The sequence below is a fragment of the Narcine bancroftii genome, unplaced genomic scaffold (assembly GCF_036971445.1).
Source record: "Narcine bancroftii isolate sNarBan1 unplaced genomic scaffold, sNarBan1.hap1 Scaffold_269, whole genome shotgun sequence".
Classification (NCBI taxonomy): domain Eukaryota; kingdom Metazoa; phylum Chordata; class Chondrichthyes; order Torpediniformes; family Narcinidae; genus Narcine; species Narcine bancroftii.
In genome coordinates, this window is record NW_027212004.1 from 283,390 (window position 1) to 304,644 (window position 21,255).

Below are 21,255 nucleotides of genomic sequence, written 5' to 3' on the forward strand. Positions count from 1 at the left end.
ACACCAACCTAAATAGAAAATATAACCAGAAATCCCAGAGATCATAAATTCAAAAGGATTGGTGAAATCTTTACTCTGTATTGTTAACACCAAAGTCCCTATATTTTTAAAGGCATTCGGACAAGTAACTGAGAAACATTGCATTTTAAACACATGGTACGTCAGGATCAGAAGGATTGGAGCATTATTGTTCAAGTGACACAACTTTAAAAAAATAACATCTAACTTTATGAGGAATGTGATACAACAACAGGAACAACGGATGGAATCAGACACATTCTATGAGCATTGGGAAGCAAAGAAAAATGGATTGGTTTTCCCTCCCTTCCTAAGCGACCCAATGACCAAGACAGGTCCTCCCCGACTTGCGAACGTAATGGAGTCAGATCCCACAATGGACGCAAGTCGGAGTTTTTCCCCCGTGCGAGGAGCCCTGAAGTCTTAGTGTCTATTATTAAAATCAAATGATTTGACAAACGAGAACAGACACAGGACACGTAAAACCCAAAATGTGCGGATTGATTTTGTGACTCAGCGTCTTGGGCTCCATCGGCTGGGGGGCAGCCATCTTAATTTCTGTGCGCATGCGCGAGTCGTCAGTTTGCGCTTGCAAAAAGGATTCGGTTCGTGGCCCTCAGTTTGGACATGCGTATCAGCCGCACATGCGCGAACCGAAATCCGTCGCGAACCCACCGCGCATGCGGAAAACAGACTTGCAAGTCTCCTCTTTGCCCCTCCCCCGTCCCCTTCCCGCTGCCAGTTACTCAGCGTCCTCCGGCCTCGCCCTGTCGACGCCATTAGGCCTCGCACCGACGCCTCGGCTCCACCCAAACACCGCGCCGGTGCCGGTCGATCCCGGGTTGGGCCCGGCGGGCTGCGGTTCGCCCGCTTTCCCTGAACCGCGCGGCTGAGGAAGGTCCCGGCGCCGCCGCCAACTTCGTCCCGTTGGACCAGCGGCTACGCGACAGAGCCGAGCAGACGACGCCGCCGCAAATGTCCCGCCTCCTTACAGCAAGAGCCAATCAGGGCGCGAACCCGCCCATCAATCCAACCCGACTTCAGCGTCCAATCCAATAGCGACCTCACCGAATCAACCCATTGGCTCGCGCAACTGAAGCAACCAATCAGCGAGCGAGCGAATACACAGGCGCACCCAATCAGCATCAGAAGACAGAAATCAAGCAGTCGAAGGAGCAGAAGACCCTTCGGCCCTTCCACTTTTTACTAATCCAACAACTCAATCAAATCCTTGGGAAACACATGATCACTTTGTCCTGGCTCCAGGATTCCTCTGATCTCAAGCAATACATTGTACCCCAACTGCAAGGGAGACTATTTATTCTCAATCTTTCCTTCATATTTATTACCGCTTCCAATTCAATGTCAGCTACTTTTTTCAATGCATATGATCCCTCTATGAATGTGCATGGCAATAAACTCATCACATGTCCATGGATCCCAATTTCAAATGAACCTTCAACAGGGTAGAGAATTCCAAGGATATTACATTTTCATTGAAGACATTTCTTAAAGTCCAAGCAGCCGATCGGTTATTGGGAAATTGTGACACTTGGTGTTCGGCTCCTTTGCATTATCCTCTCTCGATCCGTGCTGCTGTGTCCTCTCATAATGTTGTCAGGTCATCTCCTTTTTTACCAACGACCAAGAGATCCATATTCAAACTTTCCTCCTATCACCCACTTAAAACACCCCAGAAACAAGTCTGACGATCTTTGTGCACTTATCACGCTTCAGGTAAGGAAACTGTACACATGACTCCTGATGTAAGATGAGCAAGACCATTCGATGTGAAATTGGAGCGTGCGCGCTACTGTGATGGGTGGAAAGGATAACACACACCCAAGAAATCAAAGTCAAAGACTCCTTTATTACACTGGTTGCTCTGTTTCTATTCTCTCCCCGCTGCTGTCGACAGGAGTGATGTCACATCCATGCCGGCCTCCAATTGGTCGGTGTTCCCTTCCTTCTTAATTCCTGCCGTGCGCATTGTCCCCTGGGATGAAAGTTGTTGGTCCCCGTGGACTCTGTGCAGTTGCCACATTCACCGGCCATCTTGTGTACAGGATGGCATCCCAGTTAGCATGATCCCCCACCTCCCTAGAAGCAGTGATTGGAGCGCTATTCGCTGCTTTCGGTCGCCTATATCTGGGTCGTGGGGGCTGAGTGGAGTCCGGTTTGCTAATGTCCAGATGTGCTGGTTTGAGTTAGTCAATGGTGAAAGTCTCTTCCTTCGCACCGATATCCTGCACACTCACCGTGACGTGTGGAATGAACGATACACACCCATGAAGTCGAAGTCGAAGACTGGTTTGTTGAACTGGCAGCTCTGCTTATATACTCTCCCGCTACTGATGACAGGTCTTTCGAGACGGCAGAGCCAGCCTCGGATTGGTGGGTGTTCTCACCATTGCTTATTGCTTCCCACCATGCGGGATGTCACCTGGGACGAAGATGATTGGTTCCCGCAGGATCTGTGCAGTCACCACGTTCGTCAGCCATCTTGTGTACTGGCTTTCGTCCTGGTGAGCAAGCCGCTACAACCATATATTGTGGAAGAAAATGGACCCCATATTTACAAAGGGTGGTTCTAACATTCCCTTTCTCCTTAAGGCCTCAGTTTTTGAAAAGGAATGTTAAAGTAACCGGTTCTCCTGTTGGGGTCCCTTGTCCTCATTTTTCTTCTTTTTCTTTTAGCAAGGGGATGGACGGGAGATGGGATGGTTTATGGGAGGGGGGGGGATTTCTTTGTTCTTTCTTTTAACTATGACACGTGTATTTATATTTGATTTGTGTTATTATTAATTGTGTGAATTCTTTGAGGATGTTATTTATAAATATTTTTTTTCAAAATATCAGAAGTCAATCCACAGGACCTAAAGTGGCCTAGAGCAACACTGGGGACACCCTCCTGCCCCCCACCACCCCAAATGTCAATGTGATCCACTATGATCATTGACAAAATCATCGAGGGCCCCTTCACCTGGCCAACAGCATCATCCAGCTATTCCCGTCGGGAAAGAGATCCAGGAATTTCAGAGCCGGTACCTCCAGGCCCAGGAACAGCTTCTCCCTCCAGGCACGGAGAACGTGGAACGATTGATGAGCTGCACGTACAAATACTCCTCCACTCTGCTATTTATTCATCAATATCGAGTAATTTTTCTGGACATGCTGCACATGTATCATTTGTCTGTTGGTGTGAGGGCTTGGTTGTGTGTTTGCGTGTGTTTACCCCAAGAACTCTGTTTTCTCAGGTCATACTTATGCTATCCAAGGGTAATAAATTTGACCTTGTACTTTGGAGTGGGTGCAGAATAGATTTTCTGGATCGGTGAATATATCTCATGAAGCAAAGTTGACTGAGTAGGGCTTTTCTCTTCCCCTCCCCCCAACCCCGCAAACTTGACTTTATTTACAAATATTTTCAAAGAGGAAGACAATTCCAAGTCTTTTCTCCTCCTCCTGTTGTATCCAGATATTCCCTTCACTGCACATTGCTGCATACGTCTCTGTTTACCTTCATTGCCACCACTTTGATACCCTGTGGTTACTGCCCCCCTCTGCTGTTGGAGGAGTTCCCCTTGGTCTCAGCCTCTCAGTGCATAGTTATGGAAGGATTATGATCCATCCCCATAGTGCCTTCGTGTTGGCTACGCCAAGCCTCCGTGCATCCCTCAACATGACTCCAGCAGCCTGGAATGTGCCAGTCGGCAGCGGTCCCTCCCCGACATATCCGCTTGCTGAAAGACTGACAGGACACGTTTAACATAGAACACGAGAGCACACTACAAGCACTTCGACCCTCGATGTTGTGCCGACCGATGTTTTCCTACCAAAATAAAAATAACTAACCCCTTCCTCCCTCATAACCCTCCATTTTTCTTTCATCCACGTGACTCGGAGCCTCTTAAATGCCCCTAAGGTTTCAGCCTTCACCACTATCCCAATTCTAGGGCTTGTCCCATGTCCCTGACCTGGTAGGCATACACTGCATTCCCTCCCCTTGTCTCCCTCTTGCTCCCCCCACCTCGAGCCAGTAGGGAAGGTGGTTTCTGTCCCAACAGGTGTTGGGGACCTCAACCAGGGAGCAGATCCGGGAGATGAACCCAAACTGCACCGAATTCAGGTTCCCGCAGATCAAAGCACGTCCGTGGGCCAAGGTGAGTGACCAGAGGTAAACCAAAGCTCCAGGGGTGGTTTTGTCCTCTGGATCCTTCCCCAATACTGTCCCCTGTCACTCACCCGGCCCTTCTCCAAAGCCCTCATCTCCCACCAGGCCTGTCCCAAACCCCTCCCCCTGCTGAGATCATCCGCAAAATACTGTCAGGCCTGTCAACAAAGCCCCTATTCCCCACTGGGCCCATCCCCAATGCTCCACCCATTGCTTGGACCGTCTCCAGAGCTCCTGTCTCCCACCAGGGCTTTCAACAAGCCCCTGTCCCACAACATGCCCAGCCAAAAGTCCCTGTCCCCGTCCCCCATGCCAATTCGCCTGTATCCAAAGGCCCAACATCAGGTCTGTCCTCCCACCAGACCAGTTCCCTCACTGGGACCCTCTCCAATCGATTACCCATCACAACTACCCCACCAAAGTTCTTTAACCTTCCCCTTCCCCCACCCACAGGCCTTGGTATCTGAGCTGATCCTGGGACCCCTAGACAGTGGAGATGTGGGGGGGGCAGTGGTCCATCTCCTTCCCGTTGGCAGTACCCCATACCTTCACAAAGCTGGGGAATCCCCTGACCCTTGGCACACAGATATCTATCCCATCTGAGCCAGTCCTCTCTCTCTCTCTCACCCCACCACCCTAGAGAATGTGGCCCAGTTCAGCTAGCTGCTACAGTACACACTGCCCTTTACCTCTTCCCCAGGACTCCTGCTCCCACTTGTCCTTCAACGAGCTGTGTGCCCACAGCCAGGAGCTTCCCCCTCCTAGTTACCCTTGGCCCTGTGGGTGAGTGGGTGGGACATGACAAGGGTTTGTAGGTGGTGGAATTGGAGTAAGAAAGTTTGGGTTAGACCTGGGAAAGAGAGCAGTGATCATCCGGCTGGTGTGAGGCATTGAAGACGGAATCAATGGGCAGTCCCCTACCGGGTCCATCCCCCAGCATGTCTATCTCCAAAACTGACCCCGCCAGGTCCATCCTCAATATCATCCCCTGCCAGGTCCATCCACAATCCCGTCCCCTGCTGGGTCCAACCCCAAAACCGTCCCCCGCTGGATCTGTCCCCAATACCGTCCCCCACCGGGTCCATCCCCAATTCTGTGCACGCCGGGTCTATCCAAAATCCTGTCTCCCTCCGAGTCCATCCCCAATCCCACCCCCCGCTGGGTCCATCCCCAATCTTGTCCCCCACCAGGTCCAACCCCAATACCATCCCCCACCTGATACATCCCAATACCATCCCCCACCAGATCCATTCCCAAACGCATCCCCGCCGGGTCCATCAAAATCCCATCTCCTGCTGAGTCCATCCCCAATGCCATTCCCAACGTGGTCTGTCACTAATTCTTTTGCCCGACAGGTCCTCCCACAAACCCACTGGTCTCTCCCCAAAGCCCCTGACCCCCACCAGGTCCATTTCTAAAGCCATTGTCCCCCACCGTCAGGTCCCCAAAGCTTCTGCCTCCCCACGGGATCTGTCCTGAAGCCCCAGCCCTCATGTCTGTCATGTCTGTCCTCCCACTGGACCGATCATCTCGATCATCATTCAGAACTGCCCCACCCCAGTTCCCGAACCTCCCCCCTTCCCCCACTGACAGGCCTTGGAACCTGAGCTGCTCCTGGGACCCCCAGATGGTGGAGATGTGGGGAGGACAGTGGTCCAGTCTCCTTGCCGGTGGCAGTGTCCCAGACCTTCACTGAGCTGGGGAATTCGCTGACCCTTGGCACCGGGACATCTGTCCCATCTGAGCCAGTTCTCTCTCTCCCCCCACCCTGGAGGCTGTGACCCTGTGAAGGTGGATACTACAGTACACACTGCCCTTCACCTCTTTCCCCAGGACTCCGGCTCTCACCTGTTCTTTGACAAGCTTTGTGACTACAGGCTGGACCTTCCCCCCACCTTGTTACCCTTGACCCTGTGGGCGAGTGGGTGGGCCATGACGAGGGGGTTGTAGGTGGTGGAATTGGGTAAGAAAGATTGGGTGAGAGCCAGGAGAGACTGGTGATCATCTGTCCAGGGAGAGGCATTAGGGACAGAGTCACTGGGCAGGGGTTAGAGTCTCAGGGAAACAAGGGCACTGGAATTGGAAGCAATCGCAGCCCATGGAAAGTAGGAGGAAGAACCCTGGGAATCATTGAGAGTAGCAAGGTTAGCGTCGCGGTTTGAACAACGCTGTTAAGGGGCCATTGAGCCGGGTTTGAATTTGACACTGTCTGTGGGGAATTGTACGTTATTCCCGTGTCTGCTGGTCCTGGTCCTTCCACCATTTAAAACGTACAGGGGGTTGTAGGTCATTGGTGTAATTGAGTGGTTGTGGCTCATAGGCTGAAAGGGCCTGTTCTCGGGCTGCATGTGTCAATCTAAAATCTCCATCTAAAATGATAGTCCAGCCTGTCATGAATTATTTAAGGATTCAACTCAAAAGACTGGTCCAGATAGACAAGTCCGAAACAGTCCTTTCAGCCCGTCTTTTCTGATGGCCAAGCTGCTTGCAAACAGTCCATATCCCTGTCAACCTTTTCATTCCACGGACCCATTCAACTCACATTACATTGTCAATCTCACGGCCTGTGGGAAGAAGTTATTTCCCTGTCTGGCAGCCTGATTTTGTTCCTCCATATCTCCTTCCTGATGGTAGTGGGTCAAAGATGCTGTGTGCTGGATGTCTGCGGGTCTATTTACAGGCCCCATCCCTGTACAATCAGAGGCCCCTTGTCTCAAAGTCCCATCCATGTGGCCTCTCACTCAGCAATCCCTCGTCGGAACACAACTACCCCCTCCTTACTTACCTCTACCAGCCCTTAGTATCCTCAGGACAGTTCCAGGCACCTGTTATTTCAACCCTTGATGACCTGCGCCAGCTCTAATTTGGATCCTGCCTCACCTAAACTATTGGAATAACCTGCGCCTTCTACCTTCGAGAGCCCCAGGGAATCCGCGCCCTCAGCAGTGTCCTGCTGGTGCACCATCGAATGCCCTCCATCCACTTCCACGGGTTCCCTGCTGTTATCAGGCTCCTGGATGGACCCCACCCTGGCAAAACTACCCATATTTTCACTGATCCCTCTGTACCTCTACATTCCGTCCAGGGGTCAGGGTTGTGTTGTGGGACTGGTGGAGAACAAAACAACAATATCAGGAGACAGGGAGCTGTGTAGAGACCCCAGATCTGCAAGATAGGGACAGTGCAGAGACCCCCAGCTCCAGGAGACAGGGAGCAGCACAGAGACCCCCCCAGTTCTGGGAGAACGGCTGAGTTGTACACAAGTCTGTAAGTGGCTGGACCAGGAAGTATACAAATCTATGTTCCAGGGTAAACTGGATCAAAAGCGAGGAATGCACCTTCGTAAATCAGTCCGCTGTCCTCTTCACAGTCAGATCTGACTACCTGAAGGTGTCGGGGATCTGGCTTGGAGAGGCCGAGGCATGCAACAAAAAAATGGTCAGAGCCGATTGTAAAAGTCCACCAGAAATTGGGTCTGTGGGAATGACATTCCCTCTCAGTAATGGGGAAGAACCTGGTCATCAGGTGCAAGGTGCTCTCGGTACTGCTGCGTGTGATGCAGGCGTGGCCCATCCCACACACCTCTGCCCTGGCTATTACCAGAGCAGTTTCCCTCTTCATGTGGGGATCCAAAATGGATGGAGTGGGAAGGAGGTCCATGTACATCGCCAGACTATGGTGTTATGAGCCCAAAGGACCCCAAAACCCAGCAGCAATAGACATTCACCATGACGAGTAGTTATATAAAGATAAGTTGTTTTTAATTATCTTTAAACATGAAAACAGAATCAAACTTTAACTTATCTCTATTAACTTAACTAACCTTAATCCCCTTCTAAGTCTAAGTGCACGTGTATGATGTGTGTGTAAATTTAAGAAAAGTTATTTGGTTTACAGTTCAATCTCACTTCTCATTCTTCCAAGTTCATTGGTTGTAGGCAATTCTGATACTGTGCATGGAATTGAACATGTATAAAGTTCACCAGGCTTTGCCACTCAGGAAAGTTCTGTAGGGTTTGCAGAGAGAGGTTTGTTGTTCCAGGATTTTCACAACTGCCATTGTTCCAGGATTTCCACCATTAGTCAGCTCAATGTGTCGCTGATAAAACTTGACCCATCAGGGTTCTCCAGATGATAACTTCTTTCTTTCAGGCTAGCACTGTGGTCCTTCCTGTTTCATTTATTCCGAGAGTAACATCAGGCAGCTAGCACTTCCAGCGAGCACCTAGGATTAGCTGGAGGTTAAACATGTGGCTCAAGGGGTGGAGTCAGAGTCTGGGTTTCAATTCATGGACAACTGGGACCTATACCATAATGATGGGTGACATCTTAATCCCAGAGGGACCAGTCTCCTGGCGGGGGCATTTGCTAGGGCTGTCAGGAGGGGTTTAAACTACTATGGTTGGGGACAGGATTTCAAGTTAGGCAGGACGGTAGGGTGAGGGTTAGTAGGATAAGGAAAGAGACAAGTTTAAATAATTTGAGGGAGGAAAAGCAGGAAGTAGTAAACAGATGTTGCAGTGAAAATTGTGAGAATGGTTGAGAGGAGGATATGCAGAAGGTAAGATGTTGAAGATCCCTGAGTTGTATTTATTTTAATGCCAGGAGCGTAGTAAGGAAGCTGGATGAGCTAAAGGTGTGGATTGACATGTGGCATTATGATGTGTGGCCATTAGCGAGACATGGTTGAAAGAAGGTTGTGACTGGCAGTTGAATGTTCCACGATTTTGCTGCTTCAGATGTGACAGAGTTGGTGGATTAAGAGGGGGAGGTGTGGCATTACATGTCAGGGAGGATATTACAGCAGTGCTGAGGCAAGATAGACTGGAGGGCTCGTCAAGAGAGGCAGTGTGGGTAGAGGTGAAAAATAAGATGGGTGAAGTTACTATTATGGGGTATATTATAGGTCTCCAAATGGGGAAAGGGAACTAGGAGAGCAAATGTGCAAATAGGTGAGGTATGCAGGTAAAATAGGGTGGTGTTGGTTGGGGATTTCAATTTTCCAAACATCGATTGGGAAACACAGTCAGTAAAAGGGCAGGATGGCTTAGTATTTATGCATTGTGTTCAGGATTGCTTTTTGCAGCAATATGTTGAGACGCCAACTAGAGTGGGAGCAGTGTTCGATCTGTTGTTTGGGAATGCAGATTTAGATCTAATTAACTGGTTTTCAATCGAAAATGTAAGTAACAAATTATATTCCATCTGCAGTTCAATTCTTTGTTTGTAAAGTTCTTCAGTAGGATCAGTCACATATTTCTTATCAATGTCTTTAATCTTCTCAACCAATAGATGAATCTTGTTTTTGATGCATTTCTTCAAAGCTACTGAGTAAGAAATAATTTGACCACGAATATAAGCCTTGAATGTATCCCACAATATTCCATAAGAAATTTCCTTAGTGTAATTTGTTGAAAAGAAAAAGTTAATTTGTTCTTTCATAAATTTAACAAAGTCTAAATCTTGCAATAATGTAACATCAAAACGCCAGTGCTTAATAGTACAAAACAGAGTCTTTGAATTTAAGAGAGAGTTGTAATGGAGAGTGATCCGAAATGGCTATAATGTCATACTTACAAGCAGTTACAAGTGGAATAAAACGTGAATCAATAAAAAAGTGATCAATTCTCGAGTATGAATGGTATACATGAGAAAAAAAGGAAAACTCTTTATCTGTCGGGTGAAGAAATCTCCAAATATCAACAGCTCCAGAGTTAGTAAGGAAAGAGTTAATATATGTAGCCGATTTATTCGGTAGGAGCTGTGAAGATTTCGTCCTATCTAGCAGGGGATTCAGACAACAGTTAGAATCCCCACCCATTATTAAATGATATTCATTTAGATTGGGTAAAATAGTAAACAAAGATCTAAAAAACTCAGGGTGATCTACATTCGGGGCATAAACATTAACCATGACAACCTTAATATTGAATAATAACCCAGTAACCAATAAGAATCTGCCGTTAGGGTCTACAGTGATGTCATGTTGAACAAATGTAATAGAGGGATCAATAAAAATAGATGCACCTCGAGTCTTAGAGCATGAGTTGGCATGAAATTGTGGGCCTTTCCAACATTTAAAAAAACGCAGATTATCCTCCTTCCTCACATGAGTCTCCTGTAAAAAAATAATCTGTGCTTTCTGTCTCTGGAATACTTTAAAGACCTTCCTCCTTTTAAACATGTTGTTTAGACCATTAGCATTCCAAGAGACAAAATTAATGTTTTGATCCATTACTTAGGTCAACCCTCCAGTATATAAAGGGTTAACCAAAGCAGGGACCCATGCGCCCGGAAGAAGAATTAAGATATAAGGAAGGACCGGAAATGACGACGTGTCAGCCATATCTGTAGTTCTAAAAGAAAAATCAAGAAAAAACGAAAGAAAATGAAACATAAAAACCCCTGAAAGAAAAACAAAACCCACCCCCCACCCACAAAGCCCCCCATCTGACCAGAGAGTGATCAGAGAAAAAAGAAGAGATAATACTAAACCTACCCCCATGTCTTCAGACGGCAGCTCCTAATATTAAGATAAGATCTAAATCTGATTTTTATGTGCATAGTGAGAAATCGGGTAAAATGTTGGCTAATCATCTGAAGAATATTTCAGTTAGACGCCAAATTGTGGAGATTCGCAAACAGAATGGAGAACTGACTGTTAACCAGGAAGAGATAAATCAATCTTTCCAAAATTTTTATACATCCTTATATAGTACAGAATCCCCTCAAGACCTTAGTAATATGTTTAATTTTTTTAGAACATTTGAAACTCCCAAAAGTATTACCTCAAGATAACTTAGAATTAAGTAAACCCATTACAGATTCAGAGATCAATAATACTATTTTCTCACTGAATTCGGGGAAAGCACCAGGTCCTGATGGATATTCTGTCGAATTTTATAAAGCTTTTTCTTCTACTCTCTCTCCCTGGCTGATTAAGATGTTTGATGAATCTATCACATTGGGTAAACTACCACAATCATTTTACAGAGCTACGATTTCTCTAATCTTGAAAAAAAATAAAGACCCGACCGAATGTTCTTCTTATAGACCTATTTCTTTGTTGAATGTTGATTCTAAGATCTTCTCTAAAATTTTAGCGACAAGGCTAGAGAAGATATTACCATATATTATCTCTGAAGACCAGACTGGATTCATTAAAAATCATTATTCTTCCTTTAATATTAGAAGATTGATGAATATTATTTACACTCCTACACATAAGTCTTCAGAATGTGTTATTTCACTAGATGCTGAGAAGGCTTTCGATAGAGTAGAATGGCCTTATTTATTTACAGTTCTTGAAAAATTTAATTTTAGTCCGATATTTATATCTTGGATTAAACTTCTTTATAATTCCCCAGTTGCCTCGGTTTTTACTAATACCCAAAGATCACCATATTTTCGATTATTTCGGGGCACCAGGCAAGGGTGCCCCCTTAGCCCTTTATTATTTAACTTAGCTTTAGAACCTTTGGCAATTGCTATCAGAGAAGCACCCAATATTACTGTTATTATTCGTTGCAGGGATATTCATAAAGTATCACTATATGAAGATGATTTATTGTTATATATTTCCAATCCTGAAAATTCTATTCCTGCAGTTTTATCTTTATTAGCCAAATTTAGTAATTTTTCGGGATATAAACTGAACTTAAATAAAAGCGAATTATTCCCTTTTAATGGATGGGTTCCTATTTATGATAGTTTGCCTTTTAAAATAGCTAGAGACCATTTTATATATTTAGGGATTAAGATTACTAAAAAACATAAAGATTTGTTTTGGACTAATTTTTTCCCTCTATTCCCTGATCGGCAGTTTACTTACCAATTGGTCACCATTATCCCTATCCATGATAGGCCGAATTAATGCTATTAAGATGATGATTTTACCTAAATTTTTATATATATTCCAAGCTATACCTATTTTTGTTCCTAAATCTTTTTTTGATAAGGTCGTTTCTAAATTGTCCTCATATATCTGGCAAAACAAGAATCCTAGATTGGGGAAAAAATATTTACAGAAATCTAAACTAGAGGGAGGGTTGGCATTACCCAACTTTAGAATTTATTACTGGGCAATTAATATTAGTTACTTAAGGTATTGGTTGAATTATTCAGAATTATCTCTAAATCCCCATTGGGTAAATTTAGAAATTAAACCGATACAAAATTTTTCAATTAGCTCTATTTTGGGAGCTGCTCTCCCTTTTACTCTTACTAAATTATATAAACAAATTGATAATCCAATGGCTAAACATACACTACGTATATGGTTTCAATTCCGGAGATTTTTTGGCCTAAGTCATTTTATCTTGGAAACTCCTATTGTACTAAATTTCCTTTTTCATCCCTCTCTAATTGATCAAGCTTATTTACTCTGGAAAGTTAAAGGTATAACATGCTTTTCGGATTTATTCTTGGATAACTCTTTCATGTCATTTGAACAATTATCCATGAAATATGATTTACCTCGATCTCATTTCTTTCGATATTTGCAGATTAGGAGTTTCTTAGTTTCGACTTTACCCTCTTTTCCCAATCGGGAGACTACGACTGTTTTAGAGGATATACTATATTCAAAATTCCCTCCAAAAGGTGTGATATCTAAATTATATAATATAATTACAAAAATAAATTCTGGGACTTTTGAAAAGTTTAAAAATGATTGGGAAAGAGAACTCAATCTTCATATTTCCAATGAAAATTGGAATAAAATTCTGCGACTGGTAAACTCTTCTTCTCTATGTGCAAAACATTCACTAATACAGTTTAAAGTTGTTCATAGAGCTCATATGTCTAAAGATAAACTCCATCGCTTTTATTCTCATATCGATCCTATATGTGATAAATGTCAATTGGAAATAGCTTCCCTTACACATATGTTTTGGTCCTGTCCCTCTTTACAGAATTATTGGAAGGAAATTTTTTCCATTATATCTACTGTTTTGAATATTGATTTACAACCACATCCCATTACTGCAATTTTTGGATTACCTATGATAGATTTGACTTATTTATCTCTTCCTGCGGATCGTATGATTGCTTTTCTTACACTAATGGCTAGAAGATCTATACTATTGAATTGGAAAGAGGTTAATCCTCCCACTGTTTTCCAATGGTTTACCCAAACTATACTATGTTTAAATTTAGAGAAAATTAGAAACTCTGTCTATGAATCCCCTTCTAAGTTTGAGTTAACCTGGCGACCATTTATTCAATATTTTCATTTGTGGTCAGTTGATCTGGCTCTGTTTTCTTTCTATGATTATGTATGATAATTAGGCTGTAAGATGAGATCGGAGTGATTGGCGTGGTTTAGCTATATCTGTAGGTTTTTTTTAAAAGTTTTTTTTTAAGTTTTTTTAATTCAGATTTGTTTTTTCTTCTTTTTTGGGTTTTTTTTTTCTCTTTTTTCATATATTGTTATTAATTATATCTTTTTTTTAGAGATAGTTCACACCCTAAACTGATCTAAAATTTTTTTTAATGATATATTTTTATTCTGTAATATTATTGTTTAATATCTCTGTATTAATTCATTACTTACCATGTATTTTTTATATCTCTTTGAACTGTATGTGTTTATAAATTATAATAATAATAAAAAGATTGAAAAAGAAAGAAAAGGAATGCAATGGGGCAGGTGACGGAGGTGAGCGTAACGGAGAACTTCGGATCCAGTGATCATTTTGACATACTCTTAAGAACCTGAAGAGGGAAATTAGAAAGACAAAAAGAAAGGATGAGGTGTCCATAGCTAATAAGGCAAAGGTGAATCCTCAGGGATTTTTCAGATATGTGAACAGTTAAAGGAAGGTTAAACATAGAATAGGTCGACTGGATGATGGGACCAGTGAACTATGTCAGGAATCGTATGAGATGGAGAAATATTGAACAATTTGTTCTCATCTGTATTCACGAGGGAAAGGGACATTGGGCTATATGAAATGAGAGAGGCAAAGGGCTTAGTTATGGAAAAGATAAGGATTAGTAAAGTGAGAGGTTTGGAGCTTCTTGTGTCAATTAAAGTGAATAAGTCTCCTGGTCCTGATTTGATTTTTCGCAGGACTTTAAGGGAGGTCAGGGAACAAATAGCGGGGGCACTGACAGTGATTTATCAAAGATCACTGGAGGAGGGTGTGGTGCCGTGGGATTGGACGGTTGCAAATGTAGTTCTGTTGTTCAAAAAAGGCAATAGGTGTAGGCCAAGTAATTATCAGCCAGTATTTTGACTTCCGAGTGGGGAAGATTATGGATGGTTTACTTCGAGATAGTATGTACAAATATCTGGATAGGCAGAGATAGATAAGGGCACCCAGCATGGTTAGTGAAGGGAAAGTCATGTTTGACGAATCTTGTTGATTTTTTTGAAGAGTTGACAAGAAAAGTGGATGAAGGTCGGGTGGGTGATGAGATCTATTGAATTTTAGTCAGGCTTTTGATAAGGTTCTGCTTGTAAGGTTATTTAGGAAGGTTCAGTCATTAGGGATTAATAGATAGTGAGATGGGTTCAGAAGTGGCTGGGAGATAGACAGCAGAGAGTCATGGTGGACAACTGTATGTCATGTTGGAAGCCTGTGACAAGTGGAGTGCCTCAGGGATCGATGCTGGGTCTCTTGTTGTTTATCATTAATATTAATGATTTAGAGGAGGGTGTGGTTAACTGGGTAAGCAAATATGCAGACGATATGAAAATAGGGGGAGTGGTGGATAGTGAGGTAGATTTTCTTGGAATAAAGGATTTGGTTTGTTTGGAAAAGATGGCAGATGGAATTTAATGTTGACAAGTGTGAGGTGCTGCATTCTGGAAAAAATAATATAAATAGAACATATGCAGTTAAGGGGAGGGGATCGAGGAATGAAGAGGAACAGAGGGATCTTGGGGTTATGGTACAGAGTTCACTGAAGGTGGGTTCCCAGGTAGACAGGGTAGTTAAGAAGGCATATGACATGCTGGCCTTCATAAATCATAGCATAGGCTAGAGTGCAGCTTTTTAAAGCATTGTGTTCCGTTCTGGTCTCCAAATTATAGGAAGAATATAGATAAGGTGGAGAAGGTGCAGAGAAGATTTATAAGAATGTTGCCTGGCTTACAGCATCTAGATTACAGGGAGAGATTAAGGAGACTGGGACTTTATTCATTGGGACATAGACGAATGAGAGAGGACAATACAGGTATTTAAAATTATGAAAGGAATAGATAGACGAGACAGGGACAGACACTTTCCCGTGAGGGAAGGGAAGGTTGGAACAAGAGGCCATGAGTTAATGGTAAGGAGGAAAAACTTCTGGAGAAATTTTAGAGGATGCTTCTTCACTCAGAGAGTGGAGGCAGAATGGAATGATCTTCCAAATGAGCTAGTTGCGGCAGGGTCCCTCCTGTCATTTACGAGAAGGTTGGTTGTGTGCATGGAGGTGAGGGGGTTGGAGGGATATTGGCGGAAATCGGGAGGATTGGGATAGTGGTCCCTCCTGTCATTTACGAGAAGGTTGGATGTGTACATGGAGGTGAGGGGGTTGGAGGGATATTGGCGGAAATCGGGAGGATTGAGCTAGTGGTCTCAAAAGGCCGACATGGCCTGTTTCCACTCTGTAAATGGTTATATGGTTACATGGTGACACAGTTTTAATTTCAATGTCCCATCTCTCGTTACACAACTCTCTGCTCTCCACATTCATGCTGCACATTTCTTCACTGCTGTTATGGCTGGACTTAGAAAGTGTGTTTGATATTTATTCAACTTCAGTTTTGTATCTGCTTCATATCTCTGACCAAGCAGAAATATTCTCACATCCTTTTGTATTTTAATCTTCATAATTTGTCCTAATAATATACTGAAATTCTTCCACTTTTACACAGGTCCAAACCGAATGGAAAGAAAAGTCTCAATCACCTGATTACATTGAAAACATTTCTCGGAATAATTGGAGATAAGTCCATTTAATTTATATGTAGTATAGCAGAATTGATGTGAAGATTTTAATTTTTATATCTGGCATTAATCATATTTGTAACACTCTTGACACAATCCTGACCCTATTTCTTATTGAATTTGTATATTTCAATCTTCACACCACTCTGAACAGCTTCTTTCTGAAATCGTCACATCCAAGCCCGACTCCCATCTTTCTCCTGATCTCTGCTATCCTGGTTTTGGATTTTCTCTCTGGAGAGCATCGTACATTTCATTGATAACTTTGGGTGTATTTCCCATCCAACTCTTTGTTCCATTTCACTAATTTTAGGTGCAGTCAATGTTGGTCCCTATCTTTCTCTTAAGAATGATCTAAGCAGGAGAAAACAGAAGAAGGTCCCACTTGCCTCTCTGTATTTGTGTTTAATTGTTTGAAGAATTTCTTCCATGTAGCGACTTCAAAATACCTTATATTCTGTATAACATAAATGTAATATTTTATTGCCTCTGTTCATCGGCAATAACACATTTTGACATACTTTGCTTTCCCTCCTCCATTGTTGTCAGATTCGTGTGGGTCCCACAGATTAAGAACCAGACCAAAGCGGAGGTACAAAGCACACATTTATTTCGGGGATGGAAACAGGACAACAGGGTTGATATGTTAGGCAAGCCTCTACACTTCTAATTAGGAGGGAGAAACCGACAGAGACGGGGAAATTACATGAACATACACATTCAACATTCAGGATCAAGGTGATAAAAGGTGAGGAGGAATGCAGTGGTCATTGGGGAGTCCATTGTCAGAGGTATAGACAAGAGATTCTGTGAGCCAGATAGGTATACCCGCATGGCATGCTGCCTCCCTGGTGCAAGGGTACGGGACATCTCAAATCGGGTCCAGAGTATTCTGAAAGGAGAGGGTAAGCAGCCTGATGTCTTGGTACATGCCTCATTGGGTACCAATGACATAGATAAAAAGAGGGAGGAGGTACTAAAAAAGGATTACAGCAAGCTGGGACGGAACCTAAGAAAAAGGACCGCCAGGGTGGTGATCTCTGGATTGCTACCTGTGTCAAGTGCAACTGAGGACAAAAATGGAAGGTTAAGATAAATGAATGTGTGGCTGAGGGGCTGGTGTAAAAGACAGGGTTTTGGCTTCTTGGATCATTGGGATCTCTTTTGGGGAAGGCATGACCTTTACAAGAAGGATGGGCTACACCTAAACCCAAAAGGGGTCAATATATTGGCAGCTAGGTTTGGTACAGCCATCGGATGTGGTTTAAACTAATTTGGCAGGGGGATGGGAACCTGTATGATAGGGCAAAGGACAGGAAAGATAAAATAGGAAAAGTTAGGTTGGGCAGTGAAAGTAAAAATATCAGAAAGAGCAGGGAAGGTAAAAAAAGTAAATTTGAAGGCTTTATTTCTTAATTCAAGAAGCATTCGGAACAAGGTAGATGAATTGGCTGTGGAAATTGAGACAAACAAATACGATTTGATTGGGATTACAGAAACATGGCTGCAAGGTGGGCAAGCCTGGGAACTTAACATCCCGGGGTATACAATATTTAGGAGGGATCGGCAAGAAAGAAAAGGGAGTGGGGTAGCATTGATGGTGAGAGAAGGGACCGACACGATTGACAGAAAGGATATTAACTCGGAAGATACCGAATCTATATGGGTAGAACTGAGGAATAGCAAGGGGCGGAAAACGTTAGTGGGGGTGGTATATAGGCCTCCAAATAGTAATGTAGAGGTGAGGGAAGGCATAAAAAGAGAAATTAGATAAGGGAACAGCTGTCGGAGACTTTAATTTACATATTGATTGGACTAGCCAAATTTGTAAAAATACTGAGGAGGAGGAATTCCTTGAATATTAACGGGACGGTTATCTCGACCAATATGTCGAGGAACCAACTTGGGAGCAGGCCATTTTAGACTGGGTATTATGCAATGAAAAGGGGCTAATCAGCAATTTTGTTGTACGAGGTCCTTTGGGTAGCAGCGATCACAATATGATCGAATTCACACTCGACATGGAGAGTGAAGAAATTAAAACCGAGACTAAGGTCCTGAATTTAAATAAAGGGGATTATGATGGTATGTGATGGGAGTTGAGTAAGATTGATTGGGTGGTGTTTATGGGGGGGGGGGGGTTGACGGTGGATAGACAATGGAAAGCATTCACAGATCTAATGGAAGAATTGCAGAAATCGTTTATACCAGTTTGGCATAAAAATATACCAAAAAAGGTGACTCAACCGTGTATAACAAGGGAAATTAGAGACAGCATTAGGTCCAAAGAGAGAGCATATCAATTGGCCAAAAAAGTACCAAATCCGAAGACTGGGAACAGTTCAAGATGCAGCAAAGGGGGACAAAGGGATTAATCAAGAGGGCAAAAATAAATTACGAGAGTAAGCTTGCGGCAAACATAAAAACCAACTGCAAAAGCTTTTATAGATATGTCAAGAGGAAAAGATTGGTGAAATCCAGAGTAGGTCCCTTGCAATCAGAATCAGGGGAATATATAATGGGGAATAAGGAAATGGCAGACCAATTAAATTCTTACTTTAGTTCTGTTTTCACAAGAGAGGATACAAATAACCTCCCAAGGATGTTGGGAAACATAGAGCTGAAGGAAGGGAGGAGCTGAAAGAAATCAGTATCTCTAAGGACATGTTCTTGGGGAAATTGAAGGGATTGAAGGCCGATAAATTCCAAGGGCCTGATAATCTACATCCTAGGGTTCTTAAGGAAGTGGACATTCAGATAGCAGATGCTTTAAGAATTATTTTACAGAACTCAGAAGACTCAGGATCAGTACCCATGGATTGGAGGGTAGCTAATGTTACCCCAATATTTAAAAAGAGGGGTAGAGAAAAAGCAGGGAATTATAGGCCGGTGAGGCTTACATCAGTAGTGGGCAAAATGATGGAATCCATTATTAAGGATGTAATAGCGGAGCATATGACTAGCAGAGAAGGGATCGGACAGAATCAACATGGATTTACAAAAGGTAAATCGCGCTTGACAAATCTATTGGAATTCTTTGAGATGGTGACAGGTAATATAGATGGGGGAGAGCCAGTGGATGTGGTGTACCTGGACTTCCAAAAGGCCTTCGATAAGGTCCCACATAAATGTCTGGCATGCAATATCAAGCCTCATGGGATTAGGGGAAAGGTATTGATGTGGAGTGAGAACTGGCTGGCAGATAGAAGACAGAGAGTTGGGATAAATGGCTCATTTTCTGAGTGGCAGGTGGTGACCAGTGGGGTGCCACAGGGATCTGTATTGGGACCCCAACTGTTCACAATTTACATTAATGATCTAGATGAGGGGATTGGATGTAATATCTCCAAATTTGCAGACGACTCCAAGCTAGTGTGCACTGAAGAGGGGGTCAGGAAGCTCCAGTGTGATTTGGATTAATTGGGGACTGGGCAGTTACAAGGGAAATGCACTACAATGTGGATAAATGTGAGGTTATCCACTTTGGTAATACAAACCGGAGGGCAGATTACTATTTGAATGGCAATAGATTGGGAGATGGGGAAGTGCAGAGAGACCTAGGGGTTCTTGTGCACCAGTCACTGAAGGTGAGCATGCAGGTACAGCAGGTGGTTAAAAAGGCAAATGGTATGTTGGCCTTCCTATCAAGAGGGTTTGAGTATAGGAATAAGGATACCATACTGCAGCTGTACAGAGCCTTGGTGAGACAGCACCTGGAATATTGTGTGCAGTTTTGGTCACCTTATCTAAGGAAGGATGTTCTTGCAATGGAGGGAGTGCAGAGGCGATTCACCAGGCTGATACCTGGAATGGCAGGAATAACTTATGAGGAAAGATTGCGCAATTTGGGATTGTACTCGCTGGAGTTTAGAAGATTGAGAGGGGATCTCATAGAGACATATAAAATTCTGGCAGGACTGGACAGAATGGATGCGGAAGGGATGTTTCAAATGGTGGGGGAGCCCAGAACCCGGGGCCATGGTTCGAGGATAATAGGCAAACCATTTATGACCGAGATGAGAAGGAATTTATTTACCAAGAGGGTGGTGAATCTGTGGAATTCATTGCCACAGAGGGCAGTAGAGGCAGGTTCATTGAATATATTTAAGAGGGAATTAGATATATTTCTTCAGTATAAGGGTATTAAAGGTTTCGGAGAGAATGCAGGGACGGGGTACTGAACTTTAAGATCAGCCATGATCTCGTTGAATGGCGGAGCAGGCTCGAAGGGCTGAATGACCCACTCCTGCTCCTATCTTCTATGTATCTATGTAAGCTATATGGGGAAAACACCACTGTCAACTCTCCCGCCTTAAAGGAGTAAATATATTGAAATGGGCAGTAGATCAAGAGATGGAAACAGTGAAATCAGACAGAGGTGAGTGGCTGCTTAAATTAGAAACATTCGTGTTCATGCTATAGAGTTTAAGGCTGCCCAGGAGGAATATAATGTGTTTTCTATAAGTTTGTGTGCCTTCACCCTGGCGAAGGATGGGGCCAACAGACATGTTGCTGGAAGGGTTCGAGAATTGATATGGTAGGCCACAGGAAGCTCAAGTTTCGAACCACAGAGCACAGGTGTTTAGCAAAATGGCCACCCAGTCTGTATTTGGTCTTGCTGATATTGAGGTCAACTGAGTCTACTAAATGTATTAGATTAGGTTGGATGGGGTGCACGTGAAGCTCTGCCTCACCTGGAAGGCCTGATTGTGGCCTTGGATGGAAGTGAGAGGAGATGTAGGAACAAGTTTGGCAATTTCTGCAGTTCCAATGGGGAGTGCGTTAGGTGGTGGTGGGTGGAGAGGGAAGTGCCGTTGAGGGAGTCACAGAAAGACGTGCACCTATGAAAAAAGGATATGAGTGGACCGGGTTAGATGTAGCAGGTTAGAGGATGGTGCTGAAGTTGGTAGTGTCCAAGGATAACGTGTCAGATGTGGCAGCTGATGGGTGGTAAGTGAGAAACCTGAGGGATTCTGTCCGTGTTCTGCCGGAAAGGAGGTGGGTTAAAGGCAGAAAGAGAATTGGAGATATGGGTGCAGGTTTTATCAATGACAGTATGGGTGAATCAGCAATTATTGAAGAAATAAGACATTTTGGGTATCCTCGTATGAGGACCTAAACTTG

General features: G+C 43.7%; 1 protein-coding gene across 1 annotated transcript; it reads left to right on the top strand.

Annotated features, from left to right (window-relative positions):
- Positions 1-1,273: 1,273 nt before the first annotated feature.
- Positions 1,274-2,967, top strand: LOC138750791 (uncharacterized). The gene is made up of 2 exons (XM_069912931.1): positions 1,274-2,543; positions 2,878-2,967. Exons 1-2 carry the CDS (start codon positions 1,953-1,955, stop codon positions 2,896-2,898), a joined length of 612 nt encoding a protein of 203 aa, XP_069769032.1. The 5' UTR covers positions 1,274-1,952; the 3' UTR covers positions 2,899-2,967.
- The last annotated feature ends 18,288 nt before the right edge of the window (positions 2,968-21,255 follow it).

Bases quoted from the DNA above. Each gene is read 5' to 3' on its own strand.
- LOC138750791 (XM_069912931.1), top strand. From the start codon at position 1,953: ATGCCGGCCTCCAATTGGTCGGTGTTCCCTTCCTTCTTAATTCCTGCC. The intron at 2,544-2,877 runs GTGAGCAAGCCG...TCAAAATATCAG, and splicing joins GTGTACTGGCTTTCGTCCTG to AAGTCAATCCACAGGACCTA.